This window comes from Prionailurus bengalensis, chromosome E2, assembly GCF_016509475.1.
Source record: "Prionailurus bengalensis isolate Pbe53 chromosome E2, Fcat_Pben_1.1_paternal_pri, whole genome shotgun sequence".
Taxonomy (NCBI): domain Eukaryota; kingdom Metazoa; phylum Chordata; class Mammalia; order Carnivora; family Felidae; genus Prionailurus; species Prionailurus bengalensis.
Window position 1 is genome coordinate 25,303,196 of NC_057352.1, and position 21,439 is coordinate 25,324,634.

Here is a 21,439-nt window from a genome sequence, read left to right on the forward strand (position 1 = left end):
GAATTCATCATAAATGTAATTTAAAAGGTCACAGTTTCAAAGAATACTTAACATAATGGAAAAATGCTCCCAATTGTGTTAAATGAAAAAAGCAGGTTCTAATAATCCACAGACATAAATTTCATAATAGTACATTTTACATCACACCACACATGCTCAAGAGTTCTGTATCACAAGGGAAATACATACATGAAATGCTACAAGTCGCTAGTTGGGTGTGGGGAGGAGAATTACTGAGATTTATTTTCTTACAAACACTTTTCTATACTTCTTGCATATTCTACAACAAAAAAATCTTACAACTAAATCAAGAAAGAAAATCACTTACTCTGTTGGCTCTCCCTCATCAGGTAAGATATTTCTGGTACACTGAAGAAGATAGTTCCGAAGAAATAAACCTCTCAAGGGATGTTGCACACCACGACACATTTCTACCAAATCTTTCAAAATATCTTTCCTGGACTGAGGAAACGATTTGACGTATACAACTCCAACTGTGATCAATAGATAACTAGGGGAATTATGAGAAAATATTTGATTAAAAATAAAATATTCAAAAATAAATAAATAAGTAAAATATTCAAGTCAAGAATTTGATTATGTCCAAACATACTGACTACAAACCTATTAAGACAGGAACCATGTTTTTCTTCTGCACAATGAAAAAATATCTAATTTATAATATAACCACAGTGCCTGAGTGGGTCAGTCAGTTAAACATCTGACTTCAGCTCAGGTAATGATCTCGTGGTTTGTGGGTTCAAGCCCCGCATCGGACTTTCTGCTGTCAGCACAGAGCCCACTTCAGATCCTCTGTCTCCCTCTCTCTACCCCTTCCCCACTCACTTGAATGCTGTCTCAAAAATAAACTTAAAAAGAGAGAACTTATAAAGAGAGAAAACCACTCATTGACCCTCCCCCCAACTTACATATATATTTACATACAGGTTATGTATATTTACATACATATATATATATATATATATATACACACACACGAGTATCATAATCACCTTTACACATTAGACAGAGAATAAACATCATTAATTTTTCTAGTAGTCACGACATTAAACAAAACAGTAAGTCCACTTTTCTATTTCAAAAATTCCTCAACTATCTATATAAAAAGTAAAATTAATCATACCCTAAAACCTTAAAAGAAAACACAGAGTATTGGGGTGCCTGAGTATCTCAGTTGCTTAAGTGTCCAACTTTGACTCAGGTCATGATCTCACAGTTCATGAGCTCGAGCCCCACATCAGGCTCTGCGCTGACAGATCAGAGCCTGCTTCAGACTCTGTCTCCCTCTCTCTCTGCCCTTGCCCACATTTGTGTGTGTGCATGTGTGTGTGCTCTCTCTCTCAAAAATAAATATTAAAAAAATAAAAGGGGGGGGGACACCTGGGTGGCTCAGTTGGGTAAGCATCCGACTTCAGCTAAAGTCATGATCTTGCAGTCTGTGAGTTCGAGCCCCGCGTCAGGCTCTGTGCTGACAGCTCAGAGCCTGGAGCCTGCTTTGGATTCTATGTCTCCCTCCCTCTCTGCACATCCCCAACTCGTATCCTGTAATTCTGTACTTAAAAATAAGTAAAAACATTAAAAACAAAAAAAAGAAAAAAGAAAACCTAGACTTTCTACCAAAATGCTAATCTCAATTTGTTAAGAAATTAAGTAACCTTAAAAATTATTTTTAAAAATCAAAGTTTAAAGGCTATAACATAAAGTGGAAAATGCAGTTATAAAAGCCCTCAAATTCTCAATTACTTACAGTCTTGGGATAATGTTTCCAGCATACTGTACAAGTTCATAGAGATCTGCCACTTTTCTTCCTTTAGCAAATTCATCTGTCAGGTAGACCTCCAAATAGTGTAGTTCATCAGAAATAGCCATATCTTTTCATTACAATTAAGGACTCAAATAAAGCTAAGCCAGCTTAAGCAATACAACACTTGATCTTAGCCAAAAGGCCGAGAAACGATGCCAGCCTAAGCAATACAATGGAACTTGTTGGAGTCATTAAACTACTGGGCAGATATTTTAAACATTAGTCCTTCAAAAAAGTATGTGTTTAAGTGAAGACAATTTCAGTGCGCTTTCCTTATTTTAAAATAAAGGTTTTATGGGGTGCCTGGGTGGCTCAGTTGGTTAAGCATCCAACTTCAGCTCAGGTCATGACCTCACAGTTCATGAGTTCGAGCCCACATCAGGCTCTGTGCTAAGAGCTCAGAGCCTGTGTCTCCCTTTCTCTCTGTCCCTCCCCTGCTCGTGGTCCGTCTCTGCCTTTCTCAAAAATAAAGACACATTTAAAAAAATTTTTTAATAAAGTTTCTGTTTACTCATATGTGGAATTTAAGAAACAAAACAAATGAACAAAGAGAAAAAAAAGAGAGACAAACCAATAAAGAGACCCTTAACTACAGAGAACAAACTGATGGTTACCAGAGGGGACAGGAGTTGGAGGATGGGTGAAACAGGTGATGAGGATTAAGGAGGGCACTTGTCACAATGAGCACCAGGTGATTAAAAACTTAAAAAATAAATGTGTAAAATGTTAAAGAAAAAAAATAAAATAAGGGTTTTTAAAGATAGTCTGGTAAAGCAAAGGGGTATAAACAAGGATTGCCTAACATACTACTAGAGGGTTTTAAAATGGCAAAGCATTGAATTCCTTTCCACTTCTGAATACTGCATAACAAAATCTAAGCATTAAAGAACCAACTGCCTAATAGCTTCAATATCCTTCATGAAAGGACTGGAAACTGCAACAACCTATTTAAAGAAGTTTAGGCATAGAAAAAGGGTTTCTGATATTCAGTTTTTCTTTTTCTCACAAAATTTCCATGGAGTACTATTTGGTTAAGACAATGAAAAATAATGTAAAACCAGAAAAACATAATAAGGAACAAACAAAATATGGCCTTATCAAGAAAAAAAGTATGATGAAAATGTTCAATCTTCAACATTCAAAAGATACAAAGTTCATAGTAGCTCTTTGGTGATAACATAGAAGTCCGGAGTTCACCAAGCATATTAGAAGCATGTTTCAGAGCATCCATAAGCTTGTTTTTGTCCTACAGAAATACCAAGAGAACTAATGAGAAAGCTTTCATTTAACTTGGATTTGTTATACAGTATGTAGTACTTAAATTATTTTAATCACATGCAAATCAGGTTAGTTTCACTTTACATTCTCTCTACTGAAAGAAAAAGATTCATGGTTCATCAGGACTGCAAAGCTTATTAGCAAGTCATCTGTAACTAGGACTGCAAACTTCCTGGCATAACTCTAATCTTTTCAACCCCTAGTGACTATGAAACTAGCTCCATTAATTCACATTTCCTACAATCAAGAGGGCTGGCATACTAATTCTTTTAAAGCAAGATATTATCCTGATAATGGCTTTGCCACAAGACTCTTCAGATATGTATGAAATGACTATCCTTTTAAGTATGTTTTCCTCCTCACAATGCCCATGTGTCCACTGAACACATAAATACAAAAAATGCCTGCAGATACAGAAAGCAATATTCAGACTCAGAAAAAACAGAAGCAAGCAATACCAAGTTCCATACCCACCTGTCTTCTCCATTCCAACACACTTTTTTGTAAGAAAAAAATACAGTAGGTATAATTGGTTAAAATGGCATATTGCTAAGCTTTAGAAACTATAAGACACTTTACAAAGATAAAGTATTATCATCATCATCATCATCAGAGCAACTTATAACTTGAAGTACCGGCCTCTTTGGTTCCATTTCATAAATTTTAATGCAGAGAATCCATAGTTTCTATACAGATTACCTCCTACCCTGTCTTTTAGAATATGAAAACACAGAAACTGGTGTAAGGATAATTTTCAAGTTGGTTGCTGCAAAAAATACGTATCTATTCAGGATAGAAACAAAAAGTCTTCAAGATAGAAAAAAAGCTGAATAATCCAAACTGAAAGCTTTTAAATATATTTGCTCAACAAATATTTATTAAGCACCCATTATATGTCAAGTACTCCTCAGATTTGAGATATAGAATCAATGAGGCTAGTAACTAAGGTCAGATATTGGTATGTAGATCAACACTATGTGTAAATAGATGATAGGGTTTCTTGTCCTCCTGGAGCTTACATTCTGGTAGAGAAGAGACAATTCCAAATCATAAATGCAAATGCAAGTAAACAGGGCTCTCTGTTGGAATTGCTCCACACAGTGCTTGAGGGACGTGGGATAAAGACAGAAGAAGTGATGCTATAGGACTTAAGAAAACCCAGATTGAAATTCTGCTTTCATATTGACATTCTTACCAGGCATCTCTTCATCTGGAATGACTGGACCTTCACAGCCTGGATGGCTTCATCCAAGAGCTTTTCCTGCTCATCCTGAGGTGACTGCTGTGTTGTAGGCTGAAAAATAAAAAATATTTCCATTAATGTCCCATTAGCACTCTCCTCTAAAAAATCTGTTATTTCTGGGGTGCCTGGGTGGCTCAGTGGGTTAAGCGTCCGACACTTGATTTTCACTCAGGTCATGATCTTGCAGTTCATGGGATCCAGCCCTACATGGGTGGAGCCTGCATAGGATTCATATTCATTCTCTCTCTCTCTCTCTCCCCCCCCACCCTCCCCTCCTCCTCCTCCCCCCCACACCCATGTGCTTGCGCACTTCTCTCCCTCTCTCTAAACTTTTAAAAATAAACAAAATTAAAATAAAAAAATAAAAATCTGTTATTTCCATAGCTCTAGCCATAGCCCTTTTCCAAAGCTTTCATATAAGCTCATTCCAGTTCTAGATCTCAAGCCCATTTATCTATTTTTGACAACTATTGAACCCAGTCATCTAAGTTAACAGCAAAATAATGCCAAAGGGGAACAGTAATGTATACAGAATTTCTTTTCTCTCAGAAACTGATTCAACATACTTGTTAGCAGGTTGGCCTCAAAAAACATGTGGTGTTAGTTTAAATCCAACCCGAACACAGCCATCCAATCAATCTAGTCTTTGTGATAGGTATAGTGTAACCCAAATCTCTAAAAGCCTCTTTTTTTCTCCATACTACTTTTCATCTGCATTTTAGTCTATTCTTAGATCAAGAAGCCAGTTTATGGAACACTGACCTTTTCAGGCAATATAGAACAAGGAACTAAAAAGCTTAGAAATAAAATAACTGAAACTAATATTAGTGACTGATGTAGAAGACCATAGGAGTACTCTCAAGTACCTACCTTACCATTTCAAATAGAAAAATCTATAGTTATAATGGACAAAATATTATGTACTCTTCAGTTTGTTACCAGCAAAACCTTATTTGCAAAATTAATTAGATTTACCTGTCAAGCAGAATTAACTACACCCTCCTTTATGCTGTGTAAACGTGTTTACACCTCTACACTCTATAAATGCACTGTACTGCAATTATAAATGATGGTCATTTTTTTTTTAGGTTATGTGATATTCACAAATGTTCACTGTAGGAAAGAATGAGTTGGTTTTAGAATGTTCAGGTTACGTGTTTAATTAAAAAAATGACTAAAGAATCAATAGATGAATAGTTAAGTTCTGGTATACACATATACATAAACATGTAAACTGGAATATTATTCAGTCATGAAAAAGAACAAAGTAGTGATATATGTGACACGAATGAAACTAAAAAACATCTTGCTAAGTGAAAGAAGCCAGACAAAAAAGAGACCACATATTGTATGAGTCCATTCATATAAAATATCCAGAATAGGCAAATCATCCATAGAAACGGAAAGTAGAGGGGCGCCTGGGAGGCTCAGTTGGTTAAGCTTCCAACTTTGGCTCAGGTCATTATTTAATGGTTCGTGAGTTCAAGCCCTGCGTAGGGCTCCCTGCACCACTTCCGAGCCTCTGTCTGCCTCCCTCTGTCCCTCTCCCACTCAGGCGCACACACATGTGCATCTCTGCTCACTGGTAAAAAAATAAACATTAAAAAAAAAAAAAAAAGTACACTGGTGGTTACCAGAAGAGAGACTCAGGGAATAACTGCTTAATGAGTATAGGGTTTCCTTTGGGAGTGATAAAAATGTTTTGGAACTGGACAGAAATAGTTGCACAATACTGCAAATGTACTAAATGTCACTAACTTGTTCACTTTAAAATGGCTAATCTTATGTTATATAAATTTCACCTTAATAAAAAAAAAATAACCAAAGATAAAATCCCTCTTACACAATAAGATGGAAAGGAAGGCAGCAAAGACTTACACATAAACGTGAAAGTTTAATCTGGTTTGTTCCAATATCTGACAATCGAAACAACAATGAATTTGAGAGTAACAAAAACCACATAAAACCCATTTCTGAATTATAATCACTTATAAAAGTGGAAAGTTTTCTCTTGGTCTAATTTTGTAAAGAGGGGAAAGCTAATAACAAGAAATGCTAAGTGTCTCTATCTTTTTCCCATGGCAAACTCTAGTAACCTGTGCTTCCCTATGACCACACTTCTTCACAAGCATACACAAATTTCAAAGAAAAAGTTATGTCTTTTAAACTAAACTTAAAGGGAACATTAATTTACACAGCAGAACTATTAGTGTTAAATGTTGGTCTCAGAGGCAAAGACAACACCAGCATCTGAGGATTCTGACTTAATGAAATTCGCTATTCATCCTGGGCTAGTCCTCTGAGAACTTCAGTGACATCAAACTATAGTTTGGATTTTTTTTTTTTTTGGCTCTTTATCTCTAGATGGAATAGATTTAACAATTATTAGAATCAACAGATTTCATTACATTCAGATGATCAACTTAGAGATAAATATTTATACATCAAGAAATTTTTATAATTATTTTTTATTGTGGTAAAATACAAAATTTGCCATGTTAACCATTTTTAACTGTACAGTTCAGTGGCATTAAGTACATTCACACTGTTGCACAGTCATCACCAACCACCCATCTCCAACAGCCTTTTATCTTTCCCAAGGGAAACTCTCTACCCATAAAATTATCCCCCATTCTCCACTCCATGCCAGGAAACCACCATTTTACTTTCTCTTGAGTCTGACTTCTCTAGGCACCTCATATAAGTAGAATCATACACTTTTGTATCTGGCCATTTCAACTTAGCATGTTTTCAAGGTTCAACCATGTTGTAGCATGTGTCAGAATTTCCTTTCCTTTCAAGGCTGAATAATATTCCATCATATGTATATACCACATTTTGTTTATCTATTCATTCTATTGATGGGACACTTGGGTTGCTTCCACCTTTTGGCTATTCTGTATAAAATTACTTTAATATAGCAAATATAACTGGTTACAAAGAGACTACAATTGTAGAAATATTTGTATAGAACTAAATAGATTCAGTGATTTATAAATAAAACTTTAGCAAAATTCTTCTATTTTGTATCAACTGGGTTTAAAATAGAAACATAAATACAAAATGTAGAAAATTACACCCTTATTACAAAGTAGGCTACAAATGAAAAACTAAAGCTATAATAAAGAAATGTATTTTAGATATTACTCCCAGGACAATGTAGTTATTATACAAATGTAGCCATAATATGGCTATTCTAAGGGAGTGTCTTGATGCCCTCCCTGGGAAGTGTCACATACAGCAAGAACAGTAAGAACTGTTACGAACATGCTCTCATTAAACATGAGCCAGGTAATCAATGTCTCCTCACTTACAGAAGTGGTTCCTCATTTACAAATGACTCTATACTTAGCAGTTACATGGGTCAGAGAAAAATGGAAACACTAAAGAATTAAGATCAAATTAACATTTGTGACTAGGCTCACTTTAGCTTGAGACCCAGGCCAAACAGTCCTCCTAAGTCTATACAATTACACGGTTCAGAGAAAGGCAGAGAAAGTGATCCATTATGAACGGATCACTTATAAAATTACTCTCCATTCAAACAATGTGCATTCATTTCCTCTTCTATCAAACAGGAACAGTAAGAGTACTTATACTATTATGAGGAATAAATGAAATGACACAGAGCTCAGAACATGCCTAGCACTTAGTAATAAGCACTTTTTAAGTGTTGTTATTATTATACCCCCATCAGATACAAGCAATTATCTCCACCCATCCTAGCCACTTATTTACTGGTCCATTTTTTCACTGATATGCTGTAGATGTAATCCTAACACAATGCAAATCAACTGTAAAGTGAAAATAACCACTCTCACAAAGATACAGAATTTCATCATATTTAGTGAAAGCACTATTTGATTTTTCTCAAAATCAGAAATTTTGTATTTTCTTTTGTTTTCCTTTGCTTTCTTTCCTTCCCTTCCCTTTCTTTTCCTTTCACAACATTACAACTGAAGTACAGAGCATTAAGGATGATGAGGGCTTGGGAACTTCAAAATACAATTTGAACACTAAACTGGCTCCAACTTCATTTACCAATAAATTTCTCCAGGAATTCTATGTTGGTACACACCATGAGCATTCACTTCTCTCAGCTTCACCTATTGGCAATGCTCTTTCTCCTCCACCTGGAGAATTTCTGCTTACCTTACTCACTGTCTCAGTTCACATGTCACTTTCTATAGTCTTTTTCAGGCTCCTGAAGCAGAACTCTCTCCCTCTATGACCCCACAACACTGAGTTGACAGTGCTAATAAAGACTGTAAAGACTATATTACATTAAGTTCCATAAGCATATCTTCCCTGTTAGACACTCTTAAGCTCTTGGACGGTAAGGACCATGTTTGTTTCCAGTGCCTAGCACTGACATTAGCAGGCATACAATATGCTTGAATTGAATTGTATCCCAGAATTTTAGGACGGGGAAGAGCCAAAGAAGCCAACAGTTGTTTTCAGTGAGACTCAAAGAAGAATGAATGACTCGCCCAATTCATAGAAACACTGACTGTGACAAGACTAACAGCCAAGTTTCCTTTCCCAAAAATGTCCATGAGGACAGGACCGTGTGTCCAGCTCACTGCTTCAAACTGGTTCACCCAGTACAGAACTGAGGTGTACAGCAGATCCTTAATTAAGTGCTTTCCATTACAAAACACTGTACATATCAATCCATAAATGTTGAGAAACTGACACATCCTCGCTAAATTTTTGTATCGTTCTTACATCAGTTCTCTATTGTAAAAATTCTGATAAATAAACAAAATCATCTTGTACGGCAATATATTATATGAAAGTAGTATGTCAAACATTTAATCCTGCTTTCTGGCATTAACACATTTAAAGTGAAGTCTGTTTCCAGGCTTAGAGGTTTATAAAAGCCTGTCTACGTGAACTGAATAATGAGATCACTAAAATTACATAGAATACACCAACACCCCCAAAACATGGTTTATACACTGCAGATTATGTCAAAAGCTAATAAAATGCAAGTGACAACTTGCCTTTGTGGAAACTAGGCACATGGATTTACATTTTGAGGAAGTTCAAGTTTACAGGCCAACAGCCACATCACGATTTGCTGCCACCACGAAGAGGAGCTAACAAGAATGAATGCCTACTTCCAGCAAATAAAATACTTAGATTTCATCAATGAGAAGACATGTAATATAGCCAAGGTACCGGATAAACAAACATTAAAGGAAACAAGAAGTCTCCTTTCTGTCCTACTTAATGGATATCAGATAGCAAGAGTCCTTCCAGGAAATTCACATGAGTCCCTAGAAATCGCTGACAAACACAGCAGTGGAAGGGGGCTATGAGGCCGAAAAAGGCCAAGACACCACTTGGCCCCTCCGGTAGGTATTTCTTGTACAAGAAAAGGGCGTGGGGACAACAGAGCACTACCAGGCACAAAGGTGGAAACGCACGCCAGCGACAGAGCAATCTCTGGGCGGATCCCTACGCCACCTCGGAGTCTCAGGCCCACTGCACGCCCCCGACTCAGCCTGACGCTTAGACCCGGTATTCCCCTCAAGGCGCGGCGGTGGCCGACTCCACTCAAGAGGTGGCAGCAGGCCTTCATGGACCTCAGAGCCTACAGACCGAGACACCCCCTCGAAAAGGCTACCCCATTCCAGAGCAACCGTCGCGACCAGGAGCCGCCGCCCACCCCGATCTCGGATCTGCCCGCCTGCGGCCTTCCCCGGCCTGTCCTCATCCCGCAGGCCAAGCCGGGCTGGTCTTAGCCCCGATCAGGCTGCAGAGCCCCAACTCCGCCCGCAAGGCTCCAGGGCGGTGGGAGAGCACAGAGGTTGAAAGAAGGGTCCGCCCGGGGCCCGCCGCCCCTCAACACTTACCATGGCGACTCCCCAAAGCCTGCAGCAAGCAGCACCCACCCCGCGCGAAGCCTCCTGCGGTCAGGTGACGCTGCGGCCTCTCCAAACCCCGCCCTCCTTAGCCCCGCCCCCGGACCCTGCAGGCGGCTCCTCGATTGGCCCGCTTCTAGGAACTCAAGTCTCGCGTGTTTATTGGCTCCTGCCACTTATCCAGGGACTGACGGACCTGGGTTCTAGCCTGTCCCTCCACAGTGTGTGAGAGAGGGCGGGGAGGTGCACTGTAGCGGGGAATCTCTCGGCGGCTCCTGCCGCCGAGACAGCAGGAAGTAAAGGTGTCGTTTGAGTAGTTTGTCAAGACGGAAGGAATGGAAGAAGTGGGAGCTGCTGGTCCAAGTTCACCTGTCCAGGGTCGTGCAGTCCCGTTGCGCATGCGCAAAAGGAAGACTAGGCTTGATTTGTGGAACGGTCTCAACTTCTTGTCCCAGCCAATCCAGATGCAGTTAGAGGGGTGGGGCTTGGCCGTCACTGGCTGGCGCGGCGTTTGCGCGCGGGTTTCATCGTGTAGCAGCTGTTCGCGAGATTAGTTCGCGCCATGGAATCGGGGCTGATCCGGCGTTTAGCACCGCGCTTGGGTATCGCCGAGCCAGTTGTGCTAAGGTGGGTTTGGCGGTGCACGCCTCAGCGGGCCTTAGACTTCCCTCAGGCGAGGTCGGAGTCATTCCCGCGCGTCAGGCAGTGCTGGAGTGAGGGGGGAACGCCGGAAGTGGGTGGGATTAGGCCCTGTCTCAGGAAAAACTTGCCAGCAGAGTGGGCTTTTATGAGCCGGCGAGAAGGGACGATTGCAGATGTCTTTAGGAACAGCTGTATCGGTGGGAAGGGAAAAGCCGGAGAACTTAGGTCGTTCCACAGATGCTTATTGAGGGTCTCTTTACAGTGGTGAGCCACACAGACCTCCATTGAGGTTACTGTCTATGACAGAACTAGGGAGAAAACTAAACTGGGTGATGTGCCGGAAGCGGGGGAGGGAGGAGCACAGAGCGCGCCCTGGCGTTTGCTTTTCATTAAAAAAACAAATCCTAGAAAGGCCTTGGAGGGGCTGCCACTTTTGCTGAGACCAGATTGATAGAAGGTGCCAGCTATCGGAAGATGTGGGAAGAGCGGCACAAAAAAATCACTTTGCATAATCCAGGGTTAGAAATAAAGCTGTTGTGGCTGAAGCGTGGAGAGCAAGAGAAGGCCCGATGCTTTGGCGCTCAATTGAGGGAGAGAAAGGAAAGCACTTCTTAAGAGTTGAAGTAAGACCTCTTGAATTCAGTAATCGTTTAGAACAGCCATTCTCAAAGTGTGGTTCCTGGACCAGCAACATCAGTATCATCTTGGCACTCCTTAGAAATGCAAATTCTCGGGTCCCATTTCAGGCCTACTGATCAGAAACCCCGAGGATGGGACCCAGCAATCTGTTTTCACAAGCTCAAGGTGATTGTCTTGTACATTAAAATTTGAGAATCACTGATTTAGAGGAAGGGGTAAAAAGAAGGAACCCTGGTATAACTGCCAGCCTCTGCAATAGTTCATGTTTGTCCCAGTAATGGAAGGATGAAAGAAGTTGGGGTTTTTTGTATGTTTGTCTGTTTGTTTGTTTGTTTGTTTGTTTTTAAGAAATTGAAGAACTTACTTTTGCTTAGAAGTACTTAAGCACAGTGGTGTCTGAGGTCAGGGCTGATTCTGTCTTACAGAACCTTGTCTCCCACCCCCACATAAACTTGCACAGGAGTTAGGCCCAGAACGAAGTCCACCAGGCTGTATTTATTGTTTACCAAAGTGTTGGACAAACTTCTGGAAAAGAGTCTTAGTGAGCATGTTGCCTTTATAACCAGGAAAGCAGAGGAGTACTTGCGACTGTCCCAGGTGAACTGTAATGGCCTGTCTGCACATACCACAGAAACCAGCAATGCAGTCATGTGCCTGGATCTTGCAGCTTCCTGTATGAAGTGCCCCTTGGACAGGGTAAGTAGGTCCCACTGAATGTCTAAATAATCCTCTGCAACACTGAAACTTAATCATGTTTTAATTTCTGATTGGAAAGAGTAGACTCTAACTAAACTCTTGTTTTTTAGAATTTTCCTGGCTATTAGATAAGATTATTCTAGATAAACTTCAAGACCATTTTTGTCAAGTTGAAGAAAATTCCCTTTACTCTTTACCATCTAGTTTCCTTGGCTGCCTCTTTCTTTACTCAAGACCATCTTTCATGCAGTTGCTAGCATCCTCCTAAAGCGCATGCTTTAAAACCCATGTGTATTTTTCTTCCAGTATCACAGTGGTTGAGAGCACAAGCTAGGAGTCAGGAAGAGTTAGATGTTGAGACCAAATCTCAGTACCACCAGTTACTAGCTCTGTGAGCTTGCAGTTTCCTCATTCATGAAGTGGGGATAAGAATATCCATTTCGCTGGATTATTGTGAGGATTAAACCATATACTGTATGTAACACACTTAACACAGTATATATCACATAATGATATACTCATCAAATGGTGACATTGGCTCCCCATTACTGTCAAACTCTCCAGCCTGTCTTAAATACTAACCTCAAGCTACACTATTTACTTAACAGACTATGCACTTTAATGACTTACATCTTTGTAAAGCAACAACCTTTTTTTTTTTTTTTAACATGCATTTCTTTTCTGGCAAGGTCTTCCATGACCCCGCCTTGCTGTTACATCCTTCATGAAACTTTCCTTGACTTTCCCAGGTGTAGTTGGTTTCCCTCAGTTGTTGATCCTCCTGTTTCCCAGTTAGCCTCTCCTCTCCCTCCTCCACACAATCATCCTTCCCACCCCCACTCCCACTACTTCCCTCCATCCTTTTCCCACTAAGTTGCACATTGTGACTTTTGTTGAAAAACGGGTGTCTCCTTTGTTTTTTTATTCACAGCATGGCTGTAGTAACACTATGTTGTTTTTAAAAATTACCTGTGCTTATGCATGACTGTCTTTCTAAAGTGTGAGCTCCTTGAAAGCAGTACTCAATTCTGCCTGACATGATTACTGACTTTTGACTAAATGAAGCTAAATGTTTAGATAGAGTCAGTTGTCACAGAATTAATTAATTTTGAAAAGGTGACCTACTAAACAAACGTTTAAGGGCACCAATATAGAATGATTATGATTACAATTTTTATGATTCATGCATTTTTTTTCTTTTAAAGGTTTATTTAATTAAACTTTCTGGTTTGAACAAGAAGATGTATCAGAGCCGTCTTAAATCTTTTGAGTGTTTACTGGGCCTGAATTCAAATATTGGAATAAGAGACCTAGCTGTACAATTTAGCTGTACAGAAGCAGTGAACATGGCTTCAAAGATATTGCAAAGGTAAGAAGCATAAAGAGTCTTAACTGAAAATTTATACTGATACAAAAGGCAGAATTATCTAATGTCCTATTTTCAGTCTTAAAAAATAACTAATATGGTAAGGTGACATGATGTAGAGCTCATGCATTTAAATGGCTTAGTAAGTTCTCATATGCATTTTCAGTCCCTTTGAAATAGTACTTTTTAACAAATAATTCTGCAAACACTGCTTTCCCTTAGCTATGAGTCCAGTCTTCCACAAACACAGCAGTTGGATCTCGACTTATCCAGGCCACTTTTCACCACTGCTGCACTACTTTCAGCATGCAAGTAAGTGTGCCTTTTAATATTGAGAAAAGTCCACAGTTCACAAAGAGATTTCTCATTCCCAAAGAAGACTTCTAATTCAGTTTATTTCAACCCAGAGCATATTTTCCCATATAAATAATATTAGGAATAGTGGCCAAGTGACCAGATTCTGTTTAGCCTACAATATATCTGACAATTTGGATCACTATTGCCAGTAGTCTGCTTGCCAAGGGTCCATGTTTTATTTATTTTCTTTTTATTTTTTAAGGGTTTTTTTTTTTAAGTTTTTTATTTTCTTTTGTAATCTGTACACCTGACGTGGGGCTGAAACTCACAACCCCAAGATCAAGAGTCATATGTTCTTCTGACTTAGCCAGCCAGGCACCCCCAGGGTCTACCTTTAAGAGTAATGAAATCTGTCATTAAAACTGGTTGATGATTATTCCAGTCCTGTCTTTTTTAAGTACCAATTGCAGCTGTTTTTCAAATAATTTAGAAAACACCAGTGATGAATTTTTACATCTGAATTTTAAAATTTGGGGTTATTTTTGTGCATACTGAAATGGTACCTTGGAAATACTCCTGTTATCTTTGTCTAAAGTTGTCTTATTTTATCTTGCTGGGAAACTCCTTATAAAACAAAATATAGTTGTCCTGTAAAGACGGTTTCTTACTACCCAGCCTCTAATTTGGTTGTTTAGTTCTATTAGCTACACACCTAGAACGATTAATTGGCATTCATAGAAAATGTCCTTTTATTTCAACAAAGATATGTGTATGTGGAGAAAGAGTATGGCGGCTGTTACAAAAAACAATATTAACAACTAACCCTACTTTTGAAACCAAATGACACTGAGCAAACAAAGGTGTGACTAGATTTATCCTAAACAAGAAGTCTCTTGTATATTTCATTAGTAGTTGTTGTGGACTGGTAATTAGGAAGGTGATTGGTAATTGGGGAGGTGAAAGTGATTTATCTTCCTATAGTATAAACATAAGTATCGTGGGTTAAAGTGAGTTGAACACTTAAAAATGCTATGATTGTCATTCAGCAAATTAGTAACATCTGAGATTCACTGAGAGTTCTTCAAGGCATGAAGCACTATACAGATGTCTTCTGTGTGCCCCCTTTTTTTAATTTTTTTTATTGTTGAGAGAGAGACGGGGGAGGGGCAGAGAGAAACTGTGACAGAATCCGAAGAAGGTTCCAGGCTCTGACCTGTCAGTACAGAGCCTGATGCAGGGCTTGAACCCATGAGCTGTGAGATCATGACCTGAGCCAAAGTCGTATGCCCAACCAACTGAGCCACCCAGGTGCCCCTGTGTGCCCCTTTTGTTACATAACAGATCCCATTATATTTTAACTGTCAGTCCAACAAACAGCTAAATAAGTAGTTTTAAAAGGCAAATTTACATGATTATAGCTAATAATGTATGTTTGGAATAAAAGGAAAACTAAACATAAAGCATGAGTGGAAAGGAAATAAGTTGATAATATGGTTGGCCAGAGATAGCTATACTGGTCTTAAAAATAGTAATTTATTAAACTCTTTTATAGGGTGTTAAAGCTAAAGGTGGATAAAAATAAAATGGTAGCCACATCTGGTGTGAAAAAAGCCATATTTGATCGACTGTGTAAACAATTAGAGAAGATTGGGCGGCAGGCTGACAGTGAGTATTCATTCTATATTTCAAGAATGTGTTATTTGAAAATGTAAACTTACTGGTAAAAGCCTAATATTTTCAAACTTGCAAAATGGCTGCTTTCTGAATTCTGTATTTAATGTGGACCAGCTAAGTTTTTAGTGAGAAATTATTTGGTTTTTCAAATAAAGTAGCATAATGACCTTTAAAACACCTGTGATTATATGACTCCATGCCTGAAAAATAGATTTTCTGTTAACATGCTCCAATGTTAAATGCTAGCCTCCATATACATAAGCTAGAATAGAAAAGATTCTCAAGTCTGACAAGAGAAACTAAAGAAAAGAGAAGGGCAAGATCATTTGCCTTCTCCTTATCCTAGTATTTGGTCAAAGTATCTAATTTTTATTTGTAATCCAAAATGTGCCCAACGAGTAAAATTAAGAATAGGAGAAAATTTAGTTAGTAGGTAACACGTTTTTTCCCTTAAAGGAGAAGCTGGAGATTCAGCTACTCCACCACAGAAGAAAAAGAAGACAATGGTTGAACCTCCAGCAAAAGGTAAGTTGTATTAACACTGGACAAGCTTTGAAATTAGTGCAGTGGGATTAGTGTACAGTGAGTTTAATGCAGTGAATAGTCCTGTGCTGCTTTAGCTGCTTGCCTGATAAGAGTCAGGTTTTAAATAAATTCTAACAATCATTTATTTGATAAGACCACTTTTCCAAGTAGTCATTTAAAGAAGTTAATAGAAATATTATGTAAGAACCTATCTGAAGCCAAACGGCTTAGGTTCACATCCTGCTTTAATACCCACTGACTCTAGAACTTTAGGAAAGTCACTTATTTCTGTAAGCCTGAATTTTCTAATCTTTTGCGGTTAATATTAGCACCCACTTCATAGAATTATGGTGAGGGTTGAATGAGATAATGCCATTGAAGTTCTTGGTTCAGTGTCTTGAAGCACAAGATAGGTGCTTGATAAATGTTAACTATTTTAAGGATGTTGTGAGGTGCATGGAGTAAAAGAGCAAAAAACTAATGTGTTAGCTACTGTTTCCAGTTTTCAGCATTATATTCCATATTTTTTAATTAATAAGATATTTGAAACAAGGTTACTTTTTTTTTACTTGTAAGAATTTTGAAACACTTTTGAAAATTTTCTCTCATAGAAACAGAGAAGGTAGTAGACAGACCACATAAACTGCAGAAAGATGAAGATCTGACACAGGATTATGAAGAATGGAAAAGGAAAATTTTGGAAAATGCTGCCAAAGCACAAAAGGTTATAGCAGAGTGATTTCAGCTTCCAGACTGCCATTGGCTGCAAACTAATAGTACATCTGCCACGTCAATGAAGATGTGAGGGCTTTGGAATTTTATTTGAACTCTTATAACAAGGATCCGAAGACTATTGCCTTAAAAGCAAAGAAGTCAGTGCTGGGGCTGAGTTCTTGGAAGCAAACTGGCCGGTGACATGGGCGACAAATTCATTAGGTCAGGCACAGTGCCTGGTTGGCATGGCTTTGGCTCTCCACAGGTCTGCATTCCTACAAAATGGAATTGGAGCCATTTTGCTCTTTTGTTTTAAGCAAAAGACATTCTCCTGTCCTATCAATATAAAATTCAGGTCTGAATGGAGTACTATGGATTTTACTTAGGTTTTTGTGTAAATTTCTTGTTTGATTAAATCAGTATATGGTACAGCCTGAGTTAATAAATATTTCTTTTTATATGCATTCAGGTTGCCCTTGTCATCAGTTTGGGGGAGTCATTGCTATGCTAAAAACTGTCTACTCTAGAAGAAAAAGGCCATATGCTGAACCATAATGATGCTCACTAGACAACAAACTGAATCAGACTCCCTGAGTTTACAGCCACTTAACTACCTATGGAACCTTGAGAAAATTAATTAACTTCTTCTTGCCTCATCTATAAGTAGGACTAAAAATGGTGTCTACTTCATAGAATAATTTGGAGGTGTATCTGAGATACATATAAAACATTTAGCACAGTACCTGGTATAAGTAAGTATTTAGCAAATGTTAGAATATAGAGAGAACTTCACATATAAAGGTCTCATGTAATGAATTACACATTAACAGCATATTAAAAAGTCAGATGGACTGAGGGCTATTTTCTTTCACACCCACATAGTGAAGAATGTAACCTTACTAAAAATACTCCTTATTTTATAACTATAAGAAAGGACCTTTATGGAAGATACATTGCTAGGGGCTCAGAGGCATTGTGCCAGGTATGATTTTAATTAAATCAAGTATAGCCATGAAGAATATCCAAATTTTAAAATCTATTCAGAATAGTATCAATAGGGATTGTATTTTATTTGCTATAAGTAAGATGTAATACCTGCTGTATAGACCTGGAGTGCTAAAAGAGGGATTTCTTGGGATGCCTGGGTGGCTCAGTCAGTTAAATGTCTGACTGCCTCTTGGTTTCAGCTCAGGTCATGATCTCCTGGTTCATAAGATTGAGCCCAGCCTCCAGCTCTGCGCTAACAGTGCGGAGCCTGCTTGGGATTCTCTGTCTCTCCCTCTGCTCCTCCCCAACTAGCATGCACGTGCTCTCTCCTTTCTGTCTGTGTGTCTGTCTGTCTGTCTCTCTCTCTCTCTGTCAAAATAAATACATAAACATTAAAGAAGAAAAAAAAAAGCAGACTAACATTTAAAAGAGTAATTTCTTCCCCTGCCCTTTTTAATTCCAGATCCTTCCAAGATCTGGAAATCTAAAAGAAAAGCCATGGTCAAATGATCCTAACTCAGGCATAATGTCTAGCAAGCCCTGTGATAGAGGGAAATGAACATGAGCCTTTGGAAGCACATACATTGGTATTTAAATTGTGACTCTGCCACTTCCACCATAAGGAAATTTCAGAACCTTAAAAGAGCTTCAGTTTCCTCATTTATAAAGTAGAGATATTCTCTGCCTTGTGAGAACTGAAGGTAATATTTCTATAAAGTGCATAGTACTTAGAAGGCATTCCTTAAATAGTAGCTCATTGCTTTCATCTAAAATGAATAAGTTAGTCTTTTCCTAGTTTATTTTAAGAAAGTATATAATTTGTTTTTATTTGATGCCAAGATTTAGATTTCTGGCTTTGAGTGAAAAGCAGTCTATTCATCACCAAGTAAAATTAAGCATATTCACTTTTTTTTTTAATTGTAAAATGTACCTAGCATAAAACATAGCTTCTTAATCATTTTTTAAATACATAGTTCAGTAGTGTTACATTCACACTGTTAGCAACCAATCTCCAGAGCTCTTTTCATCTTGTGTAGCTGATTACACCCATTAAGCAACTTATTTGTCCCTCTCCTAATTGCCTCCCTGGCAATTACCATATGTTTATATCTGAATTTGGCTACTCTAGGTCGGTACAAGAGTGTCTTTTTGTGAGTGGCTTATTTCACTTAAAATTATGTCCTTGAGGGGCGCCTGGGTGGCTCAGTCGGTTGAGAGACTGACTTCGGCTCGGGTCATGATCTCATAGTTTCTGAGTTCGAGCCCTGCGTCGGGCTCTGTGCTGGCAGCTCAGAGTCTGGAGCCTGCTTCTGATTCTGTGTCTCCCTCTCTCTCTGTCCCTCCCTCACTCATGCTCTGTCTCTTCTCTCTGTCTCAGAAATAAATAAACATTAAAAAAATTAAAAAAAAATTATGTCCTTGAGGTTCATTCTCATGGCATGTGTCAGAATTTCTTTCCATTTTAAGGTATTATAGTAGTCCATGGTATAGATATACCACATTTTGTTGATCCATTCATCTATAAATGGACACTTAGGTTGCTTCCACCTTTTGGCTGTTGTATATAATGCTGCTATGAACATAGGGGTACAACATCTCTTTGAGACCCTGCTTTCAGTTCTTTTTGGATATATACACAGAAATGGGATTGCTAGATCATGTGAATGCTATTTTTAAATTTTTGAGGAACTGTTTAGTAGCTGCACTATATGATGTTCCCACCAACAGTACACAAGGGTTCAATTACTCTACATCCTTGCCAACACTTTTTTTTTTCACTTTTTAAAAATTTAAATCCAAGTTAGTTAATATATAGTGTAATAATGATTTCAGGAATAGATTTAGTGATTCATCACTTACATGTAACACCCAGTGCTCATCCCAACAAGTGTCCTTAATGCCCCTCTCCCATTTAGCCCATTCCCCCACCTAACAACCAGCTAGCGACCCTCAATTTTTGTTCATTGTATTTAATAGTCTTTTATGGTTTGTCTCCCTCTCTGATTTTATATTATTTTTACTTCCCTTATATTCATCTTATGTTGTTTCTTAAATTCCATATGTAAGGGAAATGTATTTTTCTCTGATTGACTTATTTCGCTTAGCATAATACAGTCTAGTTCCATCCATGTTGTTGCAAATGGCAATATTTCATTCTTTTTGATTACTGAGTAATATTCCATTACATATAAATACCACATCTTCTTTATCCATTCACCAGTTGATGGACATTTATTTGCTATATATGGATATGGACATTTATTTGAGCTCTTTCCATACTTTGGCTATTGTCAATAGTGCTGCTATAAACATTGGGGTGCATGTGCCCCTTCAAAACAGCACTCCTGTAATCCTTTGGACAAGTACCTAACAGTACAATTGCTGGGTCATAGGGTAATTCTATTTTTAATTTTTTGAGGAATCTCTGTGCTGTTTTCCAGAGTGGCTGCACCAATTTGCATTCCCACTACTAGTGCAAAAGGATTCCTCTTTCTCCACATCCTGACCAACATCTGTTGTTGCCTGGGTTGTTAATTTTAGCCATTCTGACAGGCATGAGGTGGTATCTCATTGTGGTTTTGATTTGTATTTCCCTGATGATGAGTGATGTTGAGCATCTTTTCATGTGGTTATTAGCCATCTGGGTGTCTTCTTTGGAAAACTGTTCATGATTTTTGCCCATTTCTTCACTGGATTATTTGTTTTTTGGGTGTTGAGTTTGTTAAGTTCTTTATAGATTTTGGATACTAATGCTTTATCTGATAATGTCATTTTCAAATATCTTCTCCCATTCTGTCGGTTGCCTTTTAGTTTTGCTGATTGTTTCCTTTGCTGTGCAGGAGATTTTTATCTTGATGGGTCCCAATAGTTCATTTTTGCCTTTGTTTCCCTTGCCTCTAGAGACATATCAAGTAAGAAGTTGCTGCAGCCATGGTCAAAGAGGTTGTTGCCTGTTTTCTCTTCCAGGATTTTGATGGCTTCCTGTCTTACGTTTAGGTCTTTCATCCATGTTGAGTTTTTTTGTGTACGGTGTAAGAAGTGGTCCAGGTTCATCCTTCTGCATGTCCCTGTCCAGTTTTCCCAACACCATTTGCTGAAGACACCATCTTTTTTCCACTGGATTTTCTTTCCTGCCTTGTTAAAGATTGGTTGGCCATACGTTTGTGAGTCTATTTCTGGGTTCTCTATTCTGTTCCATTGATGTATGTGTCTGTTTTTTGTGCCAGTACCAAACTGTCTTGATTATAGTTTTGTAATACATCTGGAAGTCCAGAATTGTGACGCCTCCAGCTTTGGTTTTCTTTTTGAGGATTAGGCTCAATTCCTAGCTTTGGCTATTCACGGTCTTTTCTGGTTCCATACAAATTTTAGGATTGTTTATCCTAGCTCTGTAAAGAATGCTGGTGTTATTTTGATAGGTATTGCATTGAATACATAGATTGCTTTGGGTAGTACTGACATTTTAACAATATTTGTTCTTTTTTTAATTAATTTTTTTTTTAATATTCATTTTTGGAGAGAGGGAGAGTGAGAGTGGGGAGGGGCAGATAGAGAAGGAGACACAGAATCCGAAGCAGGCTCCAGGCTCTGAGCTATCAGCGCAGCCTGACACATGGCTCAGACCCATGAACTGTGAGATCATGACCTGAGCTGAAGTCGGACGCTTTAACTGACTGAGACCA

The 21,439-nt window shown here is 38.5% G+C and overlaps 2 protein-coding genes across 4 annotated transcripts in view; one reads left to right on the forward strand and one right to left on the reverse strand.

Moving 5' to 3' along the window:
* The window catches only part of VPS35 (VPS35 retromer complex component), a 29,882-nt gene extending 19,266 nt beyond the window's left edge, over nt 1–10,616 (reverse strand). The window contains exons 1-5 of one of the 2 annotated variants that reach the window (XM_043600795.1): nt 10,413–10,616; nt 4,299–4,397; nt 2,975–3,071; nt 1,769–1,892; nt 329–511 (exon numbers count right to left, since the gene is read on the reverse strand). In XM_043600795.1, the coding sequence (XP_043456730.1) occupies nt 329–511; nt 1,769–1,892; nt 2,975–3,071; nt 4,299–4,397; nt 10,413–10,616 (707 nt within the window). The other variant, XM_043600794.1, reaches the window with a different exon arrangement.
* Nucleotides 10,617–10,731: 115 nt separating this feature from the next.
* On the forward strand, nt 10,732–17,233 carry ORC6 (origin recognition complex subunit 6). Of its 2 annotated transcripts, XM_043600796.1 has the most exons (7): nt 10,732–10,843; nt 12,064–12,193; nt 13,399–13,562; nt 13,782–13,871; nt 15,409–15,521; nt 15,987–16,055; nt 16,667–17,233. In XM_043600796.1, exons 1-7 carry the CDS (start codon nt 10,779–10,781, stop codon nt 16,792–16,794), a joined length of 759 nt encoding a protein of 252 aa, XP_043456731.1. In that variant the 5' UTR covers nt 10,732–10,778; the 3' UTR covers nt 16,795–17,233. The 2 variants fall into 2 exon arrangements, with proteins under 2 accessions (XP_043456731.1, XP_043456732.1); XM_043600797.1 differs by lacking the exon at nt 13,782–13,871.
* Nucleotides 17,234–21,439: the final 4,206 nt, after the last annotated feature.

Bases quoted from the DNA above. Each gene is read 5' to 3' on its own strand.
- ORC6 (XM_043600796.1), top strand. From the start codon at position 10,779: ATGGAATCGGGGCTGATCCGGCGTTTAGCACCGCGCTTGGGTATCGCC. The intron at 12,194-13,398 runs GTAAGTAGGTCC...TTTCTTTTAAAG, and splicing joins TGAAGTGCCCCTTGGACAGG to GTTTATTTAATTAAACTTTC. The intron at 13,563-13,781 runs GTAAGAAGCATA...GCTTTCCCTTAG, and splicing joins GCTTCAAAGATATTGCAAAG to CTATGAGTCCAGTCTTCCAC.